At 49.7% G+C, this 24,425-nt stretch overlaps 11 protein-coding genes and 1 non-coding gene across 12 annotated transcripts; 5 read left to right on the top strand and 7 right to left on the bottom strand.

The window, feature by feature from the left end:
• Positions 1 to 486: 486 nt before the first annotated feature.
• Positions 487 to 2,543, bottom strand: BDV14DRAFT_193506 (DUF3176 domain-containing protein; the record flags this gene model as incomplete). The annotated part of the gene is made up of 4 exons (XM_073771786.1): positions 487 to 1,697; positions 1,751 to 1,923; positions 1,975 to 2,344; positions 2,498 to 2,543. 4 exons carry the CDS (start codon positions 2,541 to 2,543, stop codon positions 487 to 489), a joined length of 1,800 nt encoding a protein of 599 aa, XP_073622728.1.
• Positions 2,544 to 3,539: 996 nt separating this feature from the next.
• BDV14DRAFT_205362 (MFS transporter) lies at positions 3,540 to 5,207 on the bottom strand (the record flags this gene model as incomplete). The annotated part of the gene is made up of 3 exons (XM_073774710.1): positions 3,540 to 4,431; positions 4,478 to 4,973; positions 5,000 to 5,207. The coding sequence occupies 3 exons, from the start codon at positions 5,205 to 5,207 to the stop codon at positions 3,540 to 3,542; spliced, it is 1,596 nt and encodes a 531-aa protein (XP_073622727.1).
• Positions 5,208 to 6,625: 1,418 nt separating this feature from the next.
• Positions 6,626 to 7,176, top strand: BDV14DRAFT_205361 (uncharacterized protein; the record flags this gene model as incomplete). Its single annotated transcript, XM_073774709.1, has 3 exons — positions 6,626 to 6,721; positions 6,807 to 6,952; positions 7,032 to 7,176. 3 exons carry the CDS (start codon positions 6,626 to 6,628, stop codon positions 7,174 to 7,176), a joined length of 387 nt encoding a protein of 128 aa, XP_073622726.1.
• Positions 7,177 to 9,619: 2,443 nt separating this feature from the next.
• BDV14DRAFT_184068 (fungal hydrophobin-domain-containing protein) lies at positions 9,620 to 10,530 on the top strand. The gene is made up of 3 exons (XM_073770455.1): positions 9,620 to 10,043; positions 10,123 to 10,211; positions 10,275 to 10,530. Exons 1-3 carry the CDS (start codon positions 9,851 to 9,853, stop codon positions 10,311 to 10,313), a joined length of 321 nt encoding a protein of 106 aa, XP_073622725.1. The 5' UTR covers positions 9,620 to 9,850; the 3' UTR covers positions 10,314 to 10,530.
• Positions 10,531 to 10,627: 97 nt separating this feature from the next.
• On the bottom strand, positions 10,628 to 11,493 carry BDV14DRAFT_205359 (uncharacterized protein; the record flags this gene model as incomplete). The annotated part of the gene is made up of 3 exons (XM_073774708.1): positions 10,628 to 11,143; positions 11,234 to 11,287; positions 11,350 to 11,493. The coding sequence occupies 3 exons, from the start codon at positions 11,491 to 11,493 to the stop codon at positions 10,628 to 10,630; spliced, it is 714 nt and encodes a 237-aa protein (XP_073622724.1).
• Positions 11,494 to 11,795: 302 nt separating this feature from the next.
• BDV14DRAFT_205358 (uncharacterized protein) lies at positions 11,796 to 12,101 on the bottom strand (the record flags this gene model as incomplete). Its single annotated transcript, XM_073774707.1, has 1 exon — positions 11,796 to 12,101. The coding sequence occupies one exon, from the start codon at positions 12,099 to 12,101 to the stop codon at positions 11,796 to 11,798; it is 306 nt and encodes a 101-aa protein (XP_073622723.1).
• Positions 12,102 to 12,510: 409 nt separating this feature from the next.
• BDV14DRAFT_193504 (alcohol dehydrogenase) lies at positions 12,511 to 13,751 on the bottom strand (the record flags this gene model as incomplete). Its single annotated transcript, XM_073771785.1, has 7 exons — positions 12,511 to 12,648; positions 12,688 to 12,734; positions 12,789 to 12,826; positions 12,899 to 13,131; positions 13,169 to 13,230; positions 13,306 to 13,522; positions 13,608 to 13,751. 7 exons carry the CDS (start codon positions 13,749 to 13,751, stop codon positions 12,511 to 12,513), a joined length of 879 nt encoding a protein of 292 aa, XP_073622722.1.
• A 2,668-nt stretch (positions 13,752 to 16,419) lies between these two features.
• Positions 16,420 to 18,169, top strand: BDV14DRAFT_205356 (MFS multidrug transporter; the record flags this gene model as incomplete). The annotated part of the gene is made up of 5 exons (XM_073774706.1): positions 16,420 to 16,589; positions 16,645 to 16,666; positions 16,718 to 16,791; positions 16,881 to 17,210; positions 17,260 to 18,169. 5 exons carry the CDS (start codon positions 16,420 to 16,422, stop codon positions 18,167 to 18,169), a joined length of 1,506 nt encoding a protein of 501 aa, XP_073622721.1.
• A 760-nt stretch (positions 18,170 to 18,929) lies between these two features.
• Positions 18,930 to 19,001, bottom strand: BDV14DRAFT_t135. Its single transcript has one exon. It is a non-coding gene; the product is annotated as a tRNA-Arg (tRNA).
• Positions 19,002 to 19,513: 512 nt separating this feature from the next.
• BDV14DRAFT_205355 (GPR1/FUN34/yaaH family-domain-containing protein) lies at positions 19,514 to 20,634 on the bottom strand (the record flags this gene model as incomplete). Its single annotated transcript, XM_073774705.1, has 6 exons — positions 19,514 to 19,654; positions 19,726 to 19,901; positions 19,969 to 20,082; positions 20,147 to 20,247; positions 20,296 to 20,385; positions 20,447 to 20,634. 6 exons carry the CDS (start codon positions 20,632 to 20,634, stop codon positions 19,514 to 19,516), a joined length of 810 nt encoding a protein of 269 aa, XP_073622720.1.
• A 782-nt stretch (positions 20,635 to 21,416) lies between these two features.
• BDV14DRAFT_205354 (Zn(II)2Cys6 transcription factor domain-containing protein) lies at positions 21,417 to 22,153 on the top strand (the record flags this gene model as incomplete). Its single annotated transcript, XM_073774704.1, has 2 exons — positions 21,417 to 21,564; positions 21,621 to 22,153. 2 exons carry the CDS (start codon positions 21,417 to 21,419, stop codon positions 22,151 to 22,153), a joined length of 681 nt encoding a protein of 226 aa, XP_073622719.1.
• Positions 22,154 to 22,657: 504 nt separating this feature from the next.
• BDV14DRAFT_158987 (zinc-dependent alcohol dehydrogenase) lies at positions 22,658 to 24,104 on the top strand. The gene is made up of 3 exons (XM_073766718.1): positions 22,658 to 23,475; positions 23,525 to 23,879; positions 23,936 to 24,104. Exons 1-3 carry the CDS (start codon positions 22,825 to 22,827, stop codon positions 23,980 to 23,982), a joined length of 1,053 nt encoding a protein of 350 aa, XP_073622718.1. The 5' UTR covers positions 22,658 to 22,824; the 3' UTR covers positions 23,983 to 24,104.
• The last annotated feature ends 321 nt before the right edge of the window (positions 24,105 to 24,425 follow it).

Genomic DNA, 24,425 nt, shown 5'->3' with positions numbered 1-24,425 from the left:
GCTGTTGGGGAGAATCGCGCTTGTGCCGACCCTATTAATCAGTCCACATTATATGGGTCCGCTCAGGACATGTCCATCTAAATATTGCTTCAAGAGTTTCGTGGATTGTGAGCTTCTTGGAAGTCATGTAGAGTATCTCGAAGACCTTTTGGAGCTCTTTTAAAGTCGAAATAGTGGAAGATGAGGATCACTATATGTAGCTCATGATGCTCCAAGCATTTCAAACCAATTTGCTGACGAAAGAAAAAGGCCGTAGCCTTGATAGTGGAGAGTGCATACCATCAATGGCAATTCCAAGGGTTTGCAAAATACGTGATGTTCCGACGGGTCCTTTCTTGATATCCTGCATCGTAAAAGACAAGGTATCAAACTGAAAAGCTAAGCAGGTCCTCGGAGACGTATCTGGTCGTTCTCGAAGTTCAACAGGAATTGGTTGATTTGTATAAGTGTGAGGAACGAGGCCCAGCAAAAGACGACAACACCCATCTAACGCAGTACAATGCCCTTATCGGTCGTATCTAGTCTAAGCTTTATCTCATGGATATGACCGAGGCCACCGTGGACGGGCAAGCCCGATGCACTGGGCGGGAGACTGTCTAATCCATTGTACAGGAATAGTAAAGGCAGCGGGTCATTCTTCCATTTCGGTAGATTCGCGCGTCGAGTCTTCCACACAGCACCTGTAAGAACTAGGATTCCCAGGATGAGAACCAGAATTGGGAGTGCTATCCATCCCCAACGGACACCAATATGTGTAACACTGACACGGACTCGTCCAATGGCTCGTGTGGACTGATCCATTCCATCAAGACTGTCTTGCGAGTCTCGAAAGGACTTGGTGATTGCCTGAGCAATGTTCTGCATGCTGCAGTTTAGCCGGCCTGGAAGATCATCGCCACAGCCGACGATCTTGCCCTCGCCTAGGGCCTGGATTATATCGCGCCCGGCGTAGTGTGATTCATCCACTGTGGATATGTAGACGGTATCCATCAATCTGCGACTGAGGTACCCCGTGAGGATGTCCTCTACGAAGACCGAGATGGCCTCACCAGAGAGGCTGCCAAAGGCGAATATTTGGCCTTGCTCGGAAATACCAAGGTCCTGGCCCCAGGGTGGTTCGAAGTACACGATCGGTCGCATTAGGGACGATGGGGCGGGAGTGTCATATGTTGCAAGGGTCTCGTCCTTGTACACGTTGTTCTCGATGGAAACGCGGAAACTGCGCGTCATTGGGACGATGGCGCATTCCATTGCTCGGTATCTTCTTTCCTCTTCGTTCTGAGGCGCCACCCGCCAATCATCCTGTATCTTCCTTTGCTGGGCAATGAACTGAACTGTTCCCAGCGTTCTGCTTGCATTAACTGCCAGTGGGGTGCGCCCCAGACCAATCCCATTGCTGACGAATATTCTTCCCTGGTTAATCTCAGGAAGAAACCATGCTTGTTTCTGGTTTCTTGGTAGACTGGTGGTGCAGTTCTGTGTTCTCATACCCCCTTCCAGCTGGCTTTCATGACAGGACTCGGACAGGAAACTCGTAATATCTGCACAGACAGCGCGAGCCTCTAATGCCGCAACCGGACCCCAGGTGCAGTTCCCGGATGGACATGTGTATTGTGGTGTTGACCAAGGTCTTTCGGGGTCGTTGTTCATAAGGGAGCTGTATACATTGGCTTTGAGAACGACATCCACCCCGGAACCTGAGAGCAGTCATTAGCCCAGGGCGTACCGTATTCCTGCCGGATATACATACCAAAATTGGGATACTGGGCAGAGTCACTGGAGTTATAATAGTCTGTCTTTGACAGCTGCGCTTGTTGAGAAGAGTCGTCAACCATGTCCTGATAATGGTAGATGAGATTCTGTGCGAAGGGATCGACCGCAAGAGCCAGAATGACTGCCAGACTCCCTAGAACAGCGAAGCGCCTGCACCGCATTAACAAAGCTTTATTCTATGCTTGGATTTCCCAATTCTACCTAGCTTTCAATGTCCATATCAGTTCCAAAGCTCCATATGGACCCCTCGTCGCATTGTCATACACACGAAGCTCCTTTACCGGTCGTTCCTTTTTCTGCGAGAACCATGCCCACTTCAACTGCCCCAATGCCTCACTGGTTGAGACGGCGATGCAAGCCTTGAATATGGTGCTCAACCACGATATCAGCGAGTTGAGAGACATGTATCTCCAGCTAGGCTGTGGTTTCCTGTCGTACTTGGCAAGCACAACAACCATTGCGATTAGAATACCCACAGACGTTACCAGTCCAAGAGTCTCCAGGAGGAATAAGTCATTTAGATGATCTAGAAATGACTTTGCTGGGCCCTTCGGCTTCGGCGCACTGGAATCTCCGTTGGTTTCGGGGGTAGTGTGAGGGTATTCATCGCTCTGGTTCTCGCTTATCGATGCAGGACGGGGTATTTCTGGCGTTTCTCGACCGGTATCGGACAGACAGTCTGTTTGTATGTCCTCGTGTTCGCCGTGACTGGACTCTGATATACTATGAGCCGTTTCGAATAGTTCGTAGGATACCTCGTGTCTGTCCATATTGCCGACAGTAGTGACGGCAATCTACGCATCCCACCCAGAGGGACCAGAGCGACTGAAATATAACGCGTTTGTGTCACAGAGTCGCAAGGCTGAGCGTGTCATCAACTTTTCCATTGGTGATTGTCGGACATAGCCGCAATGATCGACCGGTGATCAAGTCCCCTCTAAAGAACCAAGAGCGATCTCAACGAATAACACTCTATTCAAAACTTGAATGTCCGTGAAGGTAGCCAATAATGAAGCTGTTGAGACCTCAGGTGGGAAGAGCTCGGAAAGAATAAACCCCCCTTTTCCAGTTCCTCATGCCAAAAATAATCGCGTCAGCACCGAGACAATCATATGCAGTATCCTAAGGCCGTGAATATAGTTGGGCTGGGATATGCAGCAGGGCAACCTTGGCGCGGGGGGCTGACCCACTCATGTTCACTATCACGCGAATGGCTGTCGCACAATTTCTCAGGCGCAATTTATGTGGCTGTTGGAGATCGAGGAGGGATTATCCAGAAGGGGTTTTCCAAGACTGTCGGGGAAGAAACCTAGAGGCTCTTTCGCACCTTCCAATGGTTCAGGTTGTGGCTACCACTGCTCCCACCTACTTCGGCGGCTGAATATGTACCTTAACCCGACAACCCCTTATCCTCCCTAAGACATACAATCAGCATGTATCTTTGTGTAGGTGATCCTCTATCAGACGTTGAACAGCAAAGTGTAACAAGCCCTCTATTCAGCCCGCTTTTCATTTTCGTTCTCGGGTTCAGAGGAGGGCATCCTATGCAGTCGTACCCAGAGGGTTGTCACTGCCCAGTGTAGCCTTGAAACATTGTAATGCTGATTAACGGAGCTTCAATGATCTGACTGATTTACATTGCAGTGGCTAGGGGCGATCTCATATGCCATGGGTGTTTCAAAAAGCAGCTTATGCGCGCCCATCCCTACCCTCAAAAGATCAATAATAAGATACCATAAGCATGACAGCGCAGTAGACGCAACAGATCAAACACCATCAATTCTCTTCCCCTCCAACCTCTCAACCATAGCCCTATCCCCCTCCATAACAACCGCAACCTCCTCCAACGAAACGCCCTTCGTCTCAGGATAAAGCAACCAAATGGCAAACGTCTCAGCCGCAAGAATAACAACATAAACAAGGTAATACCGCCACCCCAGATCCTCTATTCCAATTGGGTTAACAAACTGATTGAACCCCGTCCCGCCCTTGTTGGATAACTGCATGATCGCTATCCCCTTTGAACGCTGGAGAAATGGGAACACTTCCGAGACGTACAGGTACTGGAGCGGCATCATGAGGTTGTAGAAGGCGTAGTAGATGAATATCAGCGCGACGACGGCTGTGGCGGCTGAATTGTTACCGTTCTCGTCATTTGCATCTGTGGAGTTGGCGAAGACGGCGCTTGCTGCTGTCCAGCAGGAAAAAATGATACACATACTTCCGAAGCCTGAAAGCAGTTGTGTTCGTCTGGGGAGATAGTTCGTTCCGATACTAGCTGCTGCTGCACCGGTGACAAGATTCCAGCAGCTGAGACCGACGTTGATTTGGTTCTGCGTAAGTCGGTCGTCGATCCCGATTGTTGAGAGGACTTTGGCAAGATAGTAAGACACGAGCCCGTTCCCAGCCCACTGTGAGAAAAGACCAACGCAAAACGCTACAGTGACGCGACGGATGTTAGGCTTGGTGGCGAAGAGGTCTGTCCAAGGGTGCGAGGAGGCTTCTTTCTCCAGTCGGAGTGTTTCACGAATCTGCAGAAATTCAGCCGCAACGAAGGCCGAGTTTGGATCTCCTTCGCCGTGGTACGTTGTTAGGATCGAGAGTGCTTCGTCGTGTCTGTCGCGGGATATGAGCCAGCGCGGGGACTCGGGAACAAACCTATCCTGTTAGATATCAGGGCAATCCGCAAGAGCCGAGCGCATACCATATAAACACAATCTGAAGGAAAGAAGGCAGGATCTGGAGCAGTGTCGGTAGTCGCCAGCTCCACTCATTCGGCCAGTTGAATGTGCCCAGCGTGGTACCGGCTGCTAATACAGAACCCACATACCAAGAGATCTGAAAGCAGCCGACCATTATCGCCCGTTCTCTTGGATAGCATAGCTCCGTAAGTAACTGCGCTGCACCAGAGAGACATATCGCAAGTCCGAACCCGATGATTATCCGCGACGCGATCAGCATACCCCGGTTTATGGCTGCGGTTTGAATAATGACACCGATGAGGACAATGAAGGAGCCAAAGATGACGCTGAATTTGCGACCCCATCGGTCGTTGAAGTATGGTATCACGGGGACTGCAGCGACAGAACCAATGGATATTGCTGCGGAGACGAGGCCTAGTATTGCGCTAGATGGATAATCGAAGTGGGCCTGCCATCTGTCGACGGCTTGGAGACCGTTGAGCACGCTCCCATCAAAGCCTATGAAAGTATTAGTTCTGTGGAACCTGTAATGTAATGGTTGAGGTTGCGCAAGCCTGTGGTGATCTCAACACCCAGAGCAGAAGGCATGAGGAACATGTAGAGTGTTCGTAGATTCTTCTTCTGGTACCAAGGAATTTTGTCTTCTGCCAGAAGGCGGGAGACCTCAGAGGTCGCTGCAATCTCGGTGACGGAGACATCGCGTTTGGCTGTTGCTGCTGTACCCTTCGTCATAGTGGATGCCTGCTTGAGCTGGACCCTGGGGTCCACGAGGCAGCTGGGATGTGGCGCTTATATTCACCAGGCATCCTCTAACTAGTTTCTAACACCAAGTTCTCATCGGGACGCTTTAACCCGCAAAGGTCAAAGAAGGCGTCCTGTATCCTTATAGAGGTCTTGAAACCCCGCTTCCAGAGGCTTAGGTATATCATTGTGGTCGGACTATACTCTTGGATGGTATATTGGGGGCTGCCATTGGCGGGTTAATAGAGCAAGAATACCGCCATCCGGACCCTGTACGAGTCGTGCCACAAATTGGGAACCTCGACCGCAGGTTCGGGCCTCTGGCGTGGAAGGGCAACCTTCTTGGTATGCGGGGTACTTTAGCCTGAATAGCATAGGCTGTTCGGGTATAGAATTTCTTTCATGGCTAGCCAAACCCGATCACCTTGGTCTGCTAGCAACTACACGTTGTATATATGTGATTCTGAGTTGGTTCTGAAGTGGGCCTTGATCACAGAATTAAGCGTTTGAAGACGAAGAAATTTGAATAAAGAAAATTCGGAAACCCTCGTATCCTTCTATCAAGTTTCTATCTATGATGCAACGTTGAAGGATAGACCTATTATTTGAGTTAGAGGCTACAAATCTAGGTTGCCTTGCACACTTGACAACTAGACCAGAATGTCTACTTGAACAGCCATCCTCGATGGTATTCCTTTTGTGTCTAGCTATAGCGGACCGCAGGAAAGCGACAGTTCCAACTATGCTCACATGGAACCTCGAACTACCTCAAAGATTGGGGACGGATCAGCGAGCTAGAGAAGAACAGGCTCTTGCCAATCAAGATGATTAATCTACAATTCCTGATCCTTTTCATAGCTGCACGGGACAGGGACATTGAGGCCAAGATTCTTTTTGTGTGTCCTCCTAAACTATGCAACCCTAGACACCCAGTGGTTCGACAATCGGCCTGAACAGCCCCATCCCCATCTGCCGATCTGGGGTTAAAGACCCGGTATTGCGTCATTCCGCAAGCTCCGAACATAGCTTCATATAGTGATGGGGTCATGGCTCCCCGGGAAATAATAGTATGCGCCCAATCAGCTGCCATCTCGCGTTCAGGGCCATGATGATCACCGTTTGGGGGCCGTTGCCAATTCTCGCAGTTACATTGAGAGAGGTGCAAACGGTGTTGATGGTTCTCATATCGACATCTAACAGACAATCTGAATGTATTTGCAGTTTACTTGATGGAAGAATATGATGTCAACGGGTAGTATGTGGTTAGGTCTACCAAATCGAATATGTGAAGGCCTGGTGGTATAAATACTCCATTGAAACCAGCTCAAGTTTATCACAACCACAAGCAAAAACCACTCTACTATCCAGACCCCCCGCTGATTCAGAACTCGTTTTACTCTCTGTTCAAGATGTTCCTTTCCAAGCAACTCGTTGCCGCCATTACTCTGGCGCCCAGCGCACTCGCGGCTACATGCTCGCTCTCCCTAAGCAGTACCCGGACTCAGGTATGACAGTGCAATAGTCGCAGTCGCCGTCCCTGCGCCGGAATCCATAATTTCATGCACGAATATCTCTTCTGACCAATCCTAGAACCCCGTCGGCGGCGGCGACAACACCCTAACCTGCAGCGCGGAACTCGATTACGGAGACGGCGGCGACCCGCAGGTTCTCGAGGACCAGTGTAACAACGTCACTAGTGGCAAATGCTATACTTCTAAGTTGCCATACACCATCTGGTACATTTCCCTCCCTGCCTTTGCTCGTTCCGAACGGGCGATCTTTTGACCTGAGATAACTAATTCTTACACACCACAGCGTCACCACGAACGCCAACCTCGAAGACGGATACATGGATTACAGCGACCAGCACATGGACTTTAACGAGGACGCTTGCAGCAAGGACAAGTGGGCGGGTATTGCTGGAGATGGAATTACTACAAAGTGTTCTTTTGAATGTTAGGTAGATGTCTCCTGCAAACCTGTACCTCTCGGCCGATGGATTTTACTATACTGTGTTGATCCTGGGTGCATATGCATTGAGATAATTTGAGGTTGATGGAACTAGTGTTAGTACATTCAATATATGTAGGAACACATATACGGAAAGCATCTGTCCATTAACTGAGACCTACTCCACGGCGGCAAATCCCGGAGATCCACCTCTTATTTTAGTCGGACCCTGTTGGTCGTAAAGCTGGTCTGGGCTTTCCTCCCAGTGAGACATGCGCCAGCTGGCATACTATTACTAGTAGTAGTACTCTCTTGAGACTTTTCCGAGGGAAACACGGCCACGTGATCTTCTTAAACCCTTGGACCCCGACCGGTATCCCACGCTCCACCCTCGTAGCCGAAGTGTCCGGGTTTATACCTCTATAGTTGATGGCCACTTGTCTCAGGGCAAATACCATTTGTGCTGACTAGCCGTGGTTCGGCCGAGCGGCACCCTGAAGAAGAGGCATTGCCCCTGACATGGGTGAATGCAGAGCAACAAACTAGGTATCGTATTATGTGATGACTTGGCAGGGGACTCCATAAGTGGGTGCGGCTAGAGTCTAGACACCTGACAGCGTTGCCATTTGTGTTAAAAGTTGGAGTTGTGCCTGAAATTATGTATGCATAGTGCCTTATTGTGAGGTAAGGACGCGTTGGTCCTGCCTAGGGTCTTGAAAGCGACCTGGAAGTATTCGACGATTGAAAAAACAGGAACAATTTAGCTCGAAGTGTACTGGCAGCCATATGTCGACCGTTTGGCTGTGTTGGCTATTCAACGGATAGATACCCTAGTTTATGTCGTCTTGGTAGGGTTCGTGCAGAGTGAATCCATGACGTATACTCAAATTGGAGGCTAGACCACCTTGGAATCTATCTCTCTGGTCTGGGAACACACACCAGAAATTATACAAAGCCTGATCGAAAGGTTGGATCAATCAGCGTGACACCGGCTGCTCAAGAAACCTGCTTCTTACACGGTTCGTAGCGCAAATAGGCACGGCGCTCGTATATCGACCAGGTGACAACAGGTGTTCGTCGTGGCAACAATCAACTGCAACCCCAAAGCCAATTCGGAATTGGCCAGCAAATATCGAACCTCAGGAGATGTGCTAAGCAAGTCCTGTGCGGTCCTCGCGCCAAGGTTTCCATTTCTTCAGACCCTGGCTTGCAGCCTTTCTTGATTTCCAGGTCGTAGGAATTCTAACCTTGCATGACAGTTTACCAGAATGCACGACCTTGAGGAGCGTAGCCAAGACACGGTTTGACCAGTTGTCTGTTTTGATAAATGAGGAGAAACTGGTGACGAGGTCACTTCAACACATTTAGAACCGGGATGTCTCAGTGTAGCGCTGAAGAAGTCGTGTCAAGTACGTTTGTGCCTCAATTTTGTGACCTTTAGGATCCACAGTGACATATGCACGTCCTCGGGTACATTAGCCTTCTATGGCCTTAGCCTTGGAGTTCAAGCTGGCGATGCAAGAACGTATGAGGCGCCTTTTCCATGCGCTCGTGTCACAAAAGGCGGTCCTTGTTCGCCACGCGGGTTTGTCGCACAGAGAGAGGGACCTGGAATAGTAGCCACACTCTATGGAGCTACATGAAGGGAGATAAAATCAGTGCAGTTGGACGCTTGTTAGTTTTCGCGGTCACTTGAGCGTGGTGAACGAGCTGAGACGATCCTCGAGAGGCATGGGCGGTATGTGATTGCCAACATCGCCCCCCTATATGTTGCTCGGCGATGCCACAAATTAAGGAACGCAAAGACTCGATCGATCAGATCATGATGGTCTTCTTGACCAATCGGGGCGTGACGATACTATGGGTATCGGTCAAACACCTTGGCAGCTGGAGTGCTCTCCACTTTGCTGCATACCAAATGTAAACTGGAAGGAGCCCTGTTTTCATGTCTCAGCTGAAGAACCTGTCAGTGCACGCGCAGGATTTTGGTATGGGGCGCTCGAGTGACTTGGCCTGGTGATGTAGAACAAGTACCTACACGACAGGGATTTTGCCATGGCAGCAGGCCCTCGACGTGCAAGCGACATGCCCAATCCTGCATGGCCCCATAGGTGGCTGCTTATGACACCCCTGCAGAATCGTCTCATTGGATCGCCTTGCCTGGCTGGATCTCTAGGCGCGCGAGCACCCGCAGTAGCTTACGAACCCCGCCTTTGCCCCTGGTTTGTTTTTCCTGAATGGCGTTGTTCATTGGTAGGATGGTCCGCCCGGTGGTGCAATCGGCGGCTCTGATTGCTATATTGAGATCGTCGATCTGCACGGTACTTCCTGTAGGGACCTGTCGCTGAGGAACACTTACAGCTTCTGAAGTTCGAGACGTTGGCTGTGGAGTATGGTTTTGTTTGTTGCTTCTCACTTGGCTGTTGTCGTTGAGTCTGGACCTATCGGTACCGGATACCTTTAGCAAGGACGACAAAGAGCAGGATATAGCATCAAGGACTTTGTCTTGGACTTAGAGTACAAGGTCCGCTCCAGAATTCTATAAAAGGCTCGCAAAGCGCCCTCATCTCTGTCTATTCCAGAGCATCAGTTCAACAGTTCATCTCAAGCCTTCAATCTCAATCTACCCTCTCAAGCTTCAATCCCCCAATTACCAGGTCCAAAATCCCTTACCCAACTTCAAAATGATGTTCAAGACCCTCCTCGTCTCTGTCCTTGCCACCGCCGCCATGGCCATGCCCACCGAGAACAACCTCCAAGTTCGCTCGGACAGCGTCAACCCCAACGACTTCTGTCCCTCTGGCCTGCTCTTCGGTTCCTTCCAGTGCTGTGTCACCCGTGTCCTGGACGGCGTTGCCTCTCTCGACTGCAAGCCCCGTATGTCTCTGAATAACCTTTCCTCTTTCCTGTGGTTTATGGATACAATCAGGCTAAACTATTTTCTTTCTCTCCACAGCCCAGAACATCCCCAAGGACTGCGTCACTCCCGAGGCCATCTGCAAGGCTACCGGCGGAGGCCAGCCCCAGTGCTGCACGCTCCCCGTCGTAAGTCTTTCCAACTATCCTCAAATTGTCCTAGCAAAACCCCTAATCTAACATGGTGAATAGCTCGGCCTCGGCCTCGTCTGCCAGGACGTCAAGGGCTAAACAGCTTACAATGGCAGTTCCCGGCAAGGGTGACTCTTTCGACCGCCTTAACGCTTCGGAGATTGAAGGCTGTGATGACAGTCTGGTCCTTTTGTCCTTTGGTCTGCTGGAACAGGCGCTTGGCTGGCCACCTGGTCCGTTCCAGCGGCTTTACTCTCACTTTGTTAGTGGCCGTTATCGTACATAGTTCCTAGGATGCAATAACTTTATGGTTGTGTTTGTTTCTGTTTGTAGAACCTTGTAGCCGTAAGATCACTCTGAAACAAAGTCTCCAGCAGGCATTCCCCCTTCCACACACAGACCTCGCATCCGCATCACCCATTCCCATCATCAATATCGGTCTTCAAATTGTCCGTCCAAAGAACAGACAGCTTCACAAAAATCCACCAAGCCATAAACCCGCTCCTTTCAGGCCAAACCTCAATACAATCATACTCCTCAGTCGCCACACACTCCATCCCCGGCGTCTGCACAAACCCACTAGTAAGCTGCTGAACCGTCGAAACAACATGTCCCCAATAAACCCCCTCTCTAGCCGGAACAACACCTGCAATCCCCCTTAAAATACTCATTGCAGACCCCCAACTATACTGGCTCGACAAGCTGAATTCCGGTGTCGTCCAGGTACTCGTGTTATACGAGGTCGTAACATACGGCATTTGCTCCATGGAGGTCATGTCGTTGGAAAGTGTTTCGTTTAGGGCGATTGCGAGCTCGTTGAAGATTGTTGAGGCGCCGCTGGATGCGATGCCGCATGCTGCGGCGACGGTTTTGAATGTTGAGTAGGGGGGGGGAGAGACCAGTTCCACTCGCTGACGACGCGGCTGTAGCTGTGGTACCACAAGGGGTGGAAAGTTAGATTAAAAATGTTGCAGTGGTAGTCAGTAGCAGAGGAATGTGGCTTACGGGAGCGCGGCAACATGGAGATTCGCAGGTTGGGACGAGGCAATGAAGCGCGTGTCGGCGTATTCGTTCTGCAAGCTGTTTAGCACCAAGCAATATGACTGACCGCGGTAGGTAAGAAGGAACGGCATACCTCGAAACAAGACAGCATAGAAACATATTCAAACGGCAACTTCTGCGTCCTGATTGAAGAAACATCCCCATCAGACCATAAGTTCCTCTCAGCCCCAGAAGGCCGAAGTTTTTCTATGCCGATGAATAGTTCCAGCTGTGCCATTTGCAAACGGGCCCACGAGGGTCTGAGCTATATAAAGCGAGTTATTGGTACGCTCGGATCAGCCGACGATGCCGTAGACCTTGGTCTCCGCAAAGGCCTGCATTAGGGTCTTCCACTATGGGCTGCTGTACTCCATCGATTGCGACGCGTACTGCGCGTAGTCTTTGGGAAGTTCATCATTGCCAAGGCCGTAGAAGCTAAGGACATGATCGTAGCTAGAGGAGTGAATCAGTTAGGACAAAGTCTTTATGGGAGTGTAAGAACGGCATTAGGAGCAAGCGACATACCCCGGGAAATAGAGCTCAGAAAAGGCAACGAGAGGCAACGAATTCCACGCCCTCGGCAGCAGCTTGTTTGATCAGGTCCACGGCCTTTTCAATGGTTTTGTTGAGATCGTAGTTGACCCAGGTGGTGTTGTCGACGCTGGGGTAGGCCCAGTCATGGGGTGGGTAACGGATGGCAGCGACTTTGAAGTCTTCTAGGTCCCATTCGAAGCCAGTCTCGTGGTCACGCCTGAGGATCTTGCCAGGTAAATTAGGGGTAGCCAGCGCGTTGGCTACGGGCAACGTACTGACAAGGGTTCCGATGAACAAGTTGGAGAGGATCATGGTTGATGTCGCTGGGCAATTGATTGAATGAAGAGAAGAAAATCGGCGAACTACAGATATGTAATGCAAATCCGGGCGTCAGGAGCCTTAGGTACATTGTTAAGGACTATCTAATTTGCTATCTCTCGAATCTCCAAATACACTATTCCTGTGAGGCCGCAGTTTCATTCCAGGCGTAACGGCAACAGCTATCTGATAGAGCAAGTGGAGATGCAGTCCAGTTGGAGAGAGGGTTGGAGAGCTGGTGTTGGAGAACTACAGTACTCAATAGTTCGTATGTAAAAAACAAGGCAAACTAGCACGATAGGTATGTCTTGTCCATTCACCTTTGAATACAAAATATGTTGATGAGCCTAGTCAATCCGGACACATCGCAGCTTGTTCCCATGATTAAGGATTCTTGCCTTCCTCAGAACTTTATCACAGGCCAGAACCGAATGGTGCGGTCATTCATAGCCTTTAGAGCGTCCCCAATCTTATCTAGAGGGTACTCTTTGACCAAGCATTTAACATCCTCCTGGATAGCAAAATTAATTGCTTTCCTGGTCTCTGCCGGGAACCCAGAAGACCATGTTTTCACTTAGACCCCATACACAATCATCTCGATAAAGTCAAGCTCCACTCCATTTACAGCTAAGAGAATTATAGAAGTATCCAGAGCATAAGGCAAAAATCGAGATCACTCACGGGCAATAAGAAGCAATGAGCCACCAGGAGCAACAGCCCTAGAAATTTTCTTGACACCGGCACAGTCAGTCTCTTCATCTCACGTCTGCGCATGAATCAAGGCATAATACGTCTCAGGGTCCGGAACAAAATTCATAACCAGCGAAGCTCCTCCTTCGGCTCTCAACACTCCCACCACGTCTTCCTGCACAGTGTCAATAAATTTATGAGCACCCAGCCGAATTGTCTCGTCGCGCTTGTCCTCTTTTCCGGAGACCGCTACCGTTCTATACCCCATCTTGCGCGCGTACTGGATAGCCAGATGGCCAAGTCCGCCGACGCCGCAAATCACCACCGTATCGCCCTGGAGAACCCGCGCAGAGAAGGGGCGCACAGCTGACGGGGTCGATTGTCTCGGGCAAGCAGATGGCAGCATCAGCGCGCCTAGTGCAGTATTCGGAAACTAAACAAGGTTACCTAGATCATCGTTTCGTATTGCATGTCATTTCGTGGCAGGTTGGGGTAAAGGAATTTATACATCCACCGTCTCGCGTAACACCCTTGATTTCAACATTCCAGCAGACCTGTGGCTGGGCTCGCGCGCAGACCTTGCACTGCCCGTCGGCACCACCATGCCACCCTGCGCCGACGCGTTGCTCAACAGACCAGCCTTTCACATCGCTTCCTATCGCTATGATAGTTCCCACTACCTCATGGCCCGGAAAAGTGGATAGTTTGCGACAAAGTAAAATCGGCTTTCCTGGTTGCCACGTCCTGGTAAGAGAATGGAGATTATTTAGCAACAGTATTTGTGCAGGATGGACTGTGATGATGACGCACACTGTGATAAACTCCGCAGGCTATGGTCTTGACCAGGAGTTCATCTTCTTTTGGCTGGTGCACCGGTACATCTCGCAGAGCCGAGGGGACATTGGCGTGGTCGAGGACAATAGCTTTGCAGGTTTCGGGGATTCCTTGCGGCATTTTTCTGTGGTCTTCTTGGTAACGGGTTGATAGTATAGATATTTCGTCATCATAGTGACTCCTGCCTTAGGTCTAGGATTAACAAGATTTACAAAGAACAAAACCAACGTTGGTGTTGGGCCTATTTATGTGCCCTGAATGAGTACTTCATCCACCCTGTCGTCACCTCCATGTCCTGATGCAGCATCCCTAATCCTTGCTGTTTTTATGGACTAATGTCATTAATGGAGATGCTTAGAGTTTCATATCCAGTAGAACCAGGCAGTGGTGGCAACGATGAGTTGGAGAATTGGAGAGATGTCTGCATCACCCATGGCAGGCGGATACGGCCTCATTGTACGTGTAAGCACTCAGACTCACTGGATTATCTTCTGTAGTCTGTTGTTACTCAGCGGGCACCTTTATACTACGACTGAATCATAATTAGTGACGAATAATAAGAACAGGTCCCTTTATCTACCCGACACGTTTCTCATTCTCGCATCGCGGCCATCACTGGCATTTAGAAACGGAGTGTTCTTTGTCAATGATTTTCTAGTCACTCAAGTACATGCCTAAAGAAGTAAAGAGCTCGCAGCGGAAACCAACAAAGATTGCTGGGCATTGTTCAAACTTCAGCTGGAACATCGGCTATGCAGAAGGATGCAGCAAGGTGCAGAAGAAGGTGCAACCGCGCAGCTTATGAATCGCTCCTTCCTATTTGTCCTTTGGCTTACTGTCGCACCTTTCTCGAAGACGAGCAAGTCACAGAAGGAAGAGTCGATCATCTGTTTCCTTAAGGTAGGTGCATATCTTCGTATGACTAGGTTTCCGCTCAAGGTATCACGTTTCGTCTGCCTTTGTCGATTCAAAGATGAAGAAGCTTCTCCCCAAATCTATGCAAGTCAATAGCCTATGTTGTATCATGGATAGTCTTGTTACGGTCCGCATAAATACTGAATGTGATGTTGCAATCTCTGATTACAAATGCACAACATCCAATAGAAGACTTCATCCACCACACGTTTCGGGGCTCCAGGGTGTCTGGTAGATAGAGGTGCCTTTCAAACCAATTTCTCTGTATTCCAGATGGTAAACCCGGGGCTCTTGTCGTGCTTACTGGCTCGGGAGGAAACGGATTCTTCACTGTTGATCCACGAATGGTTCGTCATCATGGATGGTTGTGTCTTCGAATTGTCTCGAACCCAGGTAGCGTTGACGCGTCCATTCGACATACTAGTTGCTGGAACGATACATCCTCACCTCATGGACGTATTCCTGCAAATTTACCTTTAATAAGACTTTTTCCTTAGAATATTTCTTCATTCTAGGCCATCCGTTGATCTACATAGCATGTGATGGTCAGGGAGCGACCAATAACCTAAAACGGCATATTGTCTCTTCAGGTATAAAGCCTTTGACTGGAAACAGAAGAGTATACTTTTTATTTGAGGTCGATATACTTGTACGGCCTTGATATTCTGTGAAAGGTGAGGCACCTCGTAAGACTGACTCACAGTTCCTTCCATGCGTCCAAAGGTGGTCATGATTTACGCTTCTTCTAGAGCTAAGAGAATATACGTACCTTTAAAATAGAACAATACTTAAAATGACACCCCATTATCAGCCGGTACCATAAGCTAGTCTAACAGTGTAGCTAGACTTCTTTTCCCCTTATCATTTAGCTAAGACTGTTGATCTACATAACAAGCTTCGAATATGTTTACGTGTATCGCCGAAAAACGGGCATGCCACGCCGTAAAAAACACGATTTAACCGAATTCTTGGGTCTTGATCTACAGAGCATATTATATGAGATAAGAATAAGCTTATGTACTAGATGGACTATCTGTGCAAGCCCTATAGGAGGCCATCGATCTGCACGTGAGATTGCGTGACTGTCCGTGGTTCCGAATCGCCATAGATCTCCAGGTCCCCAACAAGCGATCGATCCACAATTGAACGAGATGAGCGCATTGATCCACCTGCTGTATTTAGGCCAAGCAGCCAAACAGCGTCTACTAGTGAGCCGGTTGTAGCTCCAACATGGCTGAGTGGGTGGTAAGTCCGAGGACTAGAACCTGATCGCGGTATGGAGTAGAGGTTGCATCAATATATCTCGAGGAAAAAGATACCATCGGTCAACAAGCAGCAGTTACTAATCAGCTATATTAACCCTCGAGTCTGTGATAATTCGTCATTGTCGAGGTCCAGTCACGTGGTGGGCCCTTGCAGAAGCCCTGATTCCACCCCCTGCAGTCTTACAACCGCGTCAAAGACACTATCCCTGGCATGTTACTTCCAATGGAATGTCGAGAAGTACGACGCATATTACTGTTTTAGTAACACCAATTTTCCAGCACAACTAACCATATATATGACGAACATCTCCTTCACAGACACCCAACGCGGACCCACTCCCTGACTCGATCAACGCCTCGAAGGAAACAAGACGGCGGATCTTGAGCATTTTGACTCGCAGATCTCGTAGATCTACCAGATCATCCGGTATTGCGGGTCGAAAGTCAGCACTCTCTTCACAATCGCGTCATTGCGTGGTCGATCTCAGATTCCAGGTCATTCTTCACGATGAACACCTGTCGCCCAGCCTGCGCCGATCAGAGGCTCCCAATGATTTATACGCGAGATTCTCCTCTTATGTCTTCAACAGACTTTCAACCCTGACAAGATGACCGATGATGTTGACCTACCGACGCTTTTGAGCAAGCACGGACTGGAATTAACTTCTGATGGGGAGTTTGTTCGGTGGTCATGTTCCAATCCGAATCATCCTCGCAACTGGACTACATTGCGGAAGGTGTATGATTGCACTTTGATCATCTTCCTGGAGATGTTTACGTAGGTACTTAAGCTCCATCACATTTGTTCTTCCGCTAATTAGGACTGAATACAGCACGGCCATTAGCACCGCGGGCGTAAGAATCCCACCCTTTTCATAACTGCTCGTCTAACCCTACGCTGTTCAGAGTTCTGCTGCGGATTCTGCTTATCAAGAATTTGGCATTAGTCGGCTTTTGGCAATTTTCTTCTTCGTTTCTCTGTAAGTAAATACATTTTTGTCCATTTGTTAATAGACGATGTTCCTCCGTTCCTTCTTTACCTTCAACTGTGTCAAACTAACGGCTCTAGCTACCTTATCGCCCAAGGAATCGGGGGTACCATATTCCCCTCTTGCTCCGAGTCATTCGGCCGCAAGAGACTCTACGTCATCAGTACCGGTCTTTTCAGCATCTTCTGCGTCGTCGTCGGAGTAGTTCCACACCCTGCTGGTGCGGCAGTAGGTCGCTTCTTCTCTGGGCTTTGCTCGGCAATTCCCACAGTTGTATCTGCCGGGAGCATCGAGGACATGTTTAACTCGAAAGACCGCGTCTGGATGATCTTTACATGGACGCTCATGGCTAATTTGGGGCTGGTCATTGGTCCGATTATGAGTGCTTACATTATCGACTCTCTAAGTTGGTGGGTACAACTCAATATTCCTCATGTTATGGTCTACTAACTACAGCAGGCAATGGCTCTTCTACATCGCAGCAATCGTCACAGCCATAGCATCTTTCCTGTGCCTCGGAATCCGCGAGTCCCGACCTTCCCAGCTGCTAGCCTACGAAGTTGCCAAATTCCAAAGAATTGCTCCGCCGTCTATTCCTCCCCTCCGAGCTCAGAACCCAGACCACACCCCCGACCTACGCACCTTCATGCAAGTGACACTCTTCCGACCCATCCGGCTTTTCTGCACGGAACCAATCGTCTTCATGGTCTCGAGCATGAGCGCCGTGGCATTCGCCCTAATCTACCTCCTCACCGAAGTCATGCCGCCAATCTACGAAACAATCGGGTTATCAACAACATCCGCTTCCCTCCCCTTCCTCGCCATCGGCATCGGTCTTGTCTGCGGTCTCTTAACTCGAATAACAGACCACCGCACCCTCGTCAAATCCCGAAAAGCCAATATCGACCCGCAACCAGAACATAAATTGCTAGGCTTCACTATCGGCGCACCCCTCCTAGCCATCGGGCTGTGGTGGTTCGCTTGGACGATTCCACCGACTGTTTCCAACATCCACTGGATTGTGCCCACTCTCGCTCTAGTTCTAGTCGGGTACGCACTAAATGAATTCGACGCCGTGCTGGCGGGATACCTAGCGGATAGCTACCTCACCTACGCAGCAAGCGGATTCGCAGCATTGGCACTCGTAAGAGCGGTATTGTCTGCTATATTCCCGCTCTTCGCAACGCAGATGTTCAACGGGCTAGGTAATAATGTAGCTGTCTCTGTACTTGCTGCTGTCGCGACGGTGTTTTGTGCCGTGCCGCCGCTTTTTGTGCGCTTTGGGGCGGGGATTCGAGCGAGGAGTCGGTTTGCGAGGCATAGTTTGCAGGTTTATCGTGAGACGGGGGTTGATAAGGATGGGTTCTAGATTCTGGATCTAGATTGTTGGTTAGATAGAGGTTTAATGCTTAAAGTGTATACTCTTTTGAACTTCCTGTCGACTGGTTGTTGTTTTATTAGAAGACTGGAGCTATGTAAGACTGGATTGTATACGTATTATATGGTGCATATAACCTGAGAGATCCTCACTCCCTGCAAGGATGCTCATGTGGTGCCTGAGATTCTCAATCGATCGATCTCAGCACCGTTCCATGTGCCATCCTTAGCAGAAGATACTCATGCCTTAACGAGGTTGTGATCAACACTCCTCTCTGTTCTCTGTCCAGTCGACTCAGAAACGGACACACGCCAATCATGCGTGAGACGCCAGCGGCAAGAGGAATAGTACCAGTGGCCGACGTCTCCGGCCAAGACGCATAAGGTGGTACATTGTCAGCAGGCACATCTATCGAATAAAGGTAATCAGCGAGTCGATGCTTGGCTGTATCACTGGCAACAATGATCCATTTCGTACACTGCGGCCGCTCCACGCGTTTTCTGGAGTTGTGAGCGGCGGAAGAAGGGATAGGCAGTTGCTTTAAATGAATCCTCAACCATCGCGTTTGTTTGCTTCTCTCGCTTCTATTTCTGCGATATCACTAAAAATACTGACATGTCCAGATGCCCAACCCTCAAACTCGGTTCAGCTCGGCATCCCACGCAATCCACGGGACGGGAACCCTCATCGAGCGACCCACTATAGCAGCAAAAATTTTCACACTGAACCAGAGCAAAAAGGAAAAGATAATTGACCGACGCAGGGGTCGAACCTGCAATCTCTTGATTCGTAGTCAAGCGCCTTGCCATTGGGCCAGCCGGCCTTGTTGAATGTCGGGGTGAAATCTGGTTATATGAGGCGGGGCTATCTCCTGTCTCAAGATGCACGATATCGGGGAGAATGAAGTTAAATCGACACGCAGCAACTCTTTTTCATCTTAACTGGGGGATATCTAGTAGAGCTTACTATTTCCCAATGGGCATAATTGCTAACGCATATACTAGAGTTGATCCCGTCGTAAACGCAGGAAAACCAGAGGTGGTGAGCTATCCGCCGCCTCATGCGCAAATATATATATAGTGGTCTCTGTCGTTCGTTGCCCCCCCCCACCATATCTCCACTGCTTTCCCAAGAAAAGTATACAACCAGACCCAGGACACCACGAGATGGAATTAGGTCATATAGATTTCCCCCCCTCCCCCAAATTTCACACGGTGCATCTACACAGTAGCCTCGTCCTCATTCACCACCGGGGCCCTGTAAAAACCGTTGGGATTGGTCATTCACACCAGGATCGAGAAGCCTCCTAATCCCATGGTAGGTAAATTGTGACACTTACTTGTGCTGATACCTCGCCCAAAGACTCTCGAGATCCCCGACAGGCAACGGGACTGGAAAACCGACAGCGTCAAACATTTGCGCGATCAATAAGTAGAAGCCCAATAGACTAGCCACGAATAGAGATGCTCCGGCGCCCTAAACATGTGACAAGAGTGGTTAGCGTATGTTGTCGAGGAGCTGGTTGGACATGGATTGAAGAAACGCACCTTGACGCATCGGTCACCAACAACGGCATCACCCTCGCCAAGACGCCAGTATCCTGCTGAGAGGAGGAGGAAGACCAGGAGGAGTGAAAGGAAGATAAGTGTGTAGATGACATTCGTGCGTGTTGCGCAGATGAGGAAGATGAGCATTAGCACGGCCATTGTTATAAATAGAAATGCTGGTGATAGTGAGCGGTTAGCGCGAGCAACAACAAGGAGAGGACTAGAGAGCCACAAGATACTTACCGTAGGTATTCATGAACCCAGGGCTTGCAAGTCCACTGGCTGTGTCCGTTGCATAAGGAGCTGCCGCGTTGAATGAGGGGATCATCGTTGCGGCGAATGCGAACCAGAATCCACCTATGAAGCTGTCAGTCAACAACCTCGACACTTGGAAATAGATGTTTGATGGCGAGAAACGTACCAATAGTACCAAAGACGACGCAGGGGAACGTGTTTCCAAGTATGAACTCGAGAATACTCGTGATAAGCAGCAAAAGACCACCGAGGAAGATGATGGGGCCACTGTTTTGGTCAGACCAGAGAGCCGAAAGAGTGAAGGACGATTCTTACATAAAAGCAATGCCATTACCGCTCGCTCCTCTCCAGGCCATCAAGCAGCAGGAAAGGGGCGTAGTTGTGATAACGAAGCCGCCTAGGGCCCTATGAAAAGCGTAGGTTAGAGGCCGTCAACGTACCGAGAGGAGCGTGAGTGTCAACTTACAATGGAGTCGGATTCCCGACTTTTCTGGCCAGTGATGGCTGCTTCCGAGTCATGGGAGTCAGGTATAGCTTCTCAAATTGGTCCGCCGAGAGAGTGACATGGGTTGGGACCGTAGAGAGGTGATAGGTGTTTCCACCATTAGACGAGACACCCTTGGCCTCGCCGTTCTGGCTGTTATTGCTAGACATTCCGGAAGAATAAACGGTGGATCAGACTAAAAGGATAAGAATAAAAAGGAGACGACCTTGTGGTTGGCAGCTCCAGGTGGCACGCGATTCTTTTAAGCTGTCCACGAAAGGGATAACACCTAGGCTATGAACGAGAGAGACTCCACATGTATGATTGGACACGGCGAAAGGGAAGCTTGAGTGTAACTACCAGCTGGAAACCCCTTTAGTAGCATTCTAGTATAGTTCACCCTTTCATCACCCCTGGTGTGGAGAAACGGGGGAGAAATCACCCCATCCCCAGACCCAGAACTTACAGGATGCAAGACCCAGGCAAGTGAAATGCGGAGAAAGATCCCCAGAAAATGATACTTCGACTAGGATCTACAAACAGGAGGCAGTATATGCATGATCATCGTTCGTATTGTGGTTCGGCCATGCGGTTCCGGTGTCGATGCGGAGCCGCATGGCGCATGATGAGATTAGCTCCAATCCTTACTCGGTGTTCATTGGGAACATTTCGTTAGATGCTCTTTCCACTTACGGTAAACTGTCATGCTTACCCATGACTCCAGTCCGAATAATCTACAAACTCTATTACAACCCCTTTGTATCGTGCGGACCCGAGCACTGTTGCAGCCCCTGAAGGTTTAACAAATGGCCGCTTCAACAACAGAACGAATGGGTAGGCTAAATAACAAAAGCAGAGAGAAATATGATGTCCGGTACGGGGTCTTGCGCATCATCTAACATTGAAGTATCTACTTAGCAAAGATCACTGTCCAAACACATTTGCTGCAACCATGACTGACCATCTACTCTCTGCCTGGACAACACAATATACAAACACACCACCACCAGGCGCAATGGCGAATACATGTGAAAAGCGGGTTCCCAGACGTAAGGCTGTGCGATCGTGCCTGAACTGCCAGCGTGGGCACAAGACATGCGGTATGCTCTTGTCTGTATATATGATTGAAGCACCCTACCAATTAATGCAACGACAGACAACGAGCGACCATGCGAGCAATGCCGCAAGCGAGGAATGGCAGAGACCTGCGTTGATGGCAACCGCAAACCACCGAAGTATCTTATCGACTCTGCATATAAACCGAGAATTAGGAAACCTCATCGAAAGACCCATCGCGGTGAAAGTCGCAGCTTCGAGGAAAAGGCGCCCGAGTTCATTAATCCCAGTCTACTGTATCTGGGCGGTTCAAGTCAGCAATCGAGTCCAGAGGTGGATGATATTACGGTAGTGAGATCGCTGCGGCCGGGAAAGTCGAATAGCGTTTCCTCCACGTCAGAGGTAGAAGACAGCTCGCCAGAAGCATGCTTGCCGGGCAACGATTTCGAGGACATATTTACGGAGTTGCTGGCGTTTGACACTATCCGACCACAGGGATCCAATATCAGTAGCTACGACAAGAGCGAGGTGAAGCAGGTTCAAGATGGGTTTATGATTAGCGCAGGGTGGTCGAGTACGTTTTTTCCACCTGGTCTTGAGGAGTCTGCAACGGGGATACGTTCGAATTTTTGATATCTATCATTCGTTCTACGGTGTGCCGTCTCATATACCAGAGTTCAAACATTCAATGCAATGTTCCTTCAAATAGTGTTCTTGAAGACCTTATACAATATATAACAGACAGACTATAGAGGTATTACAGCAACTCACCGGTAGGAGACGTAGAGCAAGACAAGATAATATCATCTGGTTAAGCGCTGCCGAGGGCTTCACCTATACCCAAAATTCACGAGATTGGGTACATTACCTCCGCGAAATATCGCAAAGACCCATGCGGACGACGTAACAGGGGAATGTGGGATCTTCACAGAAACTCCCAGACCCAAGGATTGGCCAGCAATCAGCACTCTCATCGGCATCCGCCGAGTGACTGTTCATCCGCATGCGGAGCCGCACGGAAATACGCCGTGCGGGGATGCCATTCCCCATGTTTCCAGATCCAAACTCCTCCTGAACACATCGAAGCAGATGGAGATGAGAAGCTACGATGGGCTCAGAGAACCGTGCGGGGCCCCGTACCAATCCACCTCCCTTACCCCGGGGTCAGTCTACTCTATAAATGACCCTGGGACCCCCAAGGTTCTCACATCATCACCACAACCAAGCAGATCTACCAAGTTAAACCCTAAGACAATCCATCTATTCTCTGTCTAATTCAACCAATTATCTTTTTAACCCTCAAAATGACCATCCCCGAAATGCAATGGGCCCAAGTCGCCGAAAAAATCGGCGGCCCCCTCGTCTACAAACAAATCCCCGTCCCCAAGCCCGGGCCTGACCAAATCCTCGTGAAAATCAAATACACCGGCGTTTGCCACACAGACCTGCACGCAATGATGGGCCACTGGCCGATCCCCGTGAAGATGCCGCTTGTCGGCGGGCACGAAGGCGCCGGAATCGTCGTGGCAAAGGGCTCACTAGTCCACGAATTCGAAATCGGCGACCAGGCCGGTCTCAAATGGCTTAATGGGTCGTGCGGGGAGTGCGAGTTCTGTCGCCAATCTGATGATCCGCTTTGTGCGAAGGCGCAGCTGAGTGGGTATACTGTTGACGGCACGTTCCAGCAGTATGCACTTGGCAAGGCGAGTCACGCCAGTAAGATCCCGCTTGGGGTGCCGCTTGATGCGGCGGCGCCGGTTCTCTGCGCTGGAATTACAGTTTACAAGGGGTTGAAGGAGTCTGGGGTTCGGCCGGGGCAGACGGTTGCGATTGTTGGTGCGGGTGGTGGGCTTGGGTCGCTGGCGCAGCAGTATGCTAAGGCAATGGGGATTAGAGTTGTTGCGGTTGATGGGGGGGATGAGAAGAGGGCGATGTGTGAGTCGTTGGGCACGGAGGTATTTGTTTCTTCTGGCACTGTATCTGGATACGGACTAACTGGGACAGACATTCGTTGACTTTACCAAGTCCAAGGATCTTGTTGCCGACGTCAAGGCTGCTACACCTGGGGGACTCGGTGCGCATGCTGTTATTCTGCTTGCCGTGTCTGAGAAACCCTTCCAGCAGGCCACTGAGTACGTGCGATCGCGCGGTACCATCATCGCCATTGGGCTCCCGCCAGACGCCCACCTCAAGGCTCCTGTTGTGCCTACCGTTGTCCGCATGATTAGCATCAAGGGCAGCTACGTTGGAAACCGCCAGGACGGCGTTGAAGCCCTCGACTTCTTTGCACGCGGCCTGATCAAAGCTCCGTTCAAGCTTGCTCCGCTGTCGGATCTGCCCAAGATCTATGGGCTTATGGGTAGGTTTTTGTCTCACTTTCTGCTTGGTAAGTAAAGTCATTCTAACAGATTACAGAGCAAGGCAAGATTGCCGGCCGATACGTCCTTGAGATGCCCGAATAAGCGACAATACAATAACCGACGCATCCTTTGATTGTGATTATGCAACGCAATGGCTCATGACCTGTTTGATTTCCTTGCTCTGTCTATCAAAGATTGTACATAGTGAGATAGCAGAATCCATGTTTAGTTAAAAACTTCACTGTCCTCAAGCTCTGATAAACTTAGTCGCGTGTAGTAAGACACTCTTCCAGGGACACTGCAAGCAATCTAAGGTTATTACAGAGAGGGTATTAAGCGGTAATTGCCTTGTGATGATATTGTTGAGGATAACAAGATCCTGAGCGTGGTATTTGTCGTATATCAACTATAGCCATAATGCCTAGCACAATTCAAAGAAACAGCCAAACGGAGATGTTAATTGCTACTATGATTTCATCTCGCGAGATACACAGGAGAACCAAAGCAAGCTGTATTTGGATCCACGATTTGCAGAAGACCCGAAT

The sequence above is a fragment of the Aspergillus stella-maris genome (genome assembly GCF_047715825.1).
Source record: "Aspergillus stella-maris strain CBS 113639 unplaced genomic scaffold BDV14scaffold_94, whole genome shotgun sequence".
NCBI lineage: Eukaryota > Fungi > Ascomycota > Eurotiomycetes > Eurotiales > Aspergillaceae > Aspergillus > Aspergillus stella-maris.
Note: the sequence above shows the minus strand (reverse complement) of the source record. Positions and strands in the feature narration are given on the sequence as shown.

Coding starts and splice junctions, on each gene's coding strand:
- BDV14DRAFT_184068 (XM_073770455.1), top strand. CDS start 9,851: ATGATGTTCAAGACCCTCCTCGTCTCTGTCCTTGCCACCGCCGCCATG. Junction 10,044..10,122: donor CTCTCTCGACTGCAAGCCCC/GTATGTCTCTGA, acceptor TTCTCTCCACAG/CCCAGAACATCCCCAAGGAC. Junction 10,212..10,274: donor AGTGCTGCACGCTCCCCGTC/GTAAGTCTTTCC, acceptor CATGGTGAATAG/CTCGGCCTCGGCCTCGTCTG.
- BDV14DRAFT_158987 (XM_073766718.1), top strand. CDS start 22,825: ATGACCATCCCCGAAATGCAATGGGCCCAAGTCGCCGAAAAAATCGGC. Junction 23,476..23,524: donor GTGAGTCGTTGGGCACGGAG/GTATTTGTTTCT, acceptor TAACTGGGACAG/ACATTCGTTGACTTTACCAA. Junction 23,880..23,935: donor CAAGATCTATGGGCTTATGG/GTAGGTTTTTGT, acceptor AACAGATTACAG/AGCAAGGCAAGATTGCCGGC.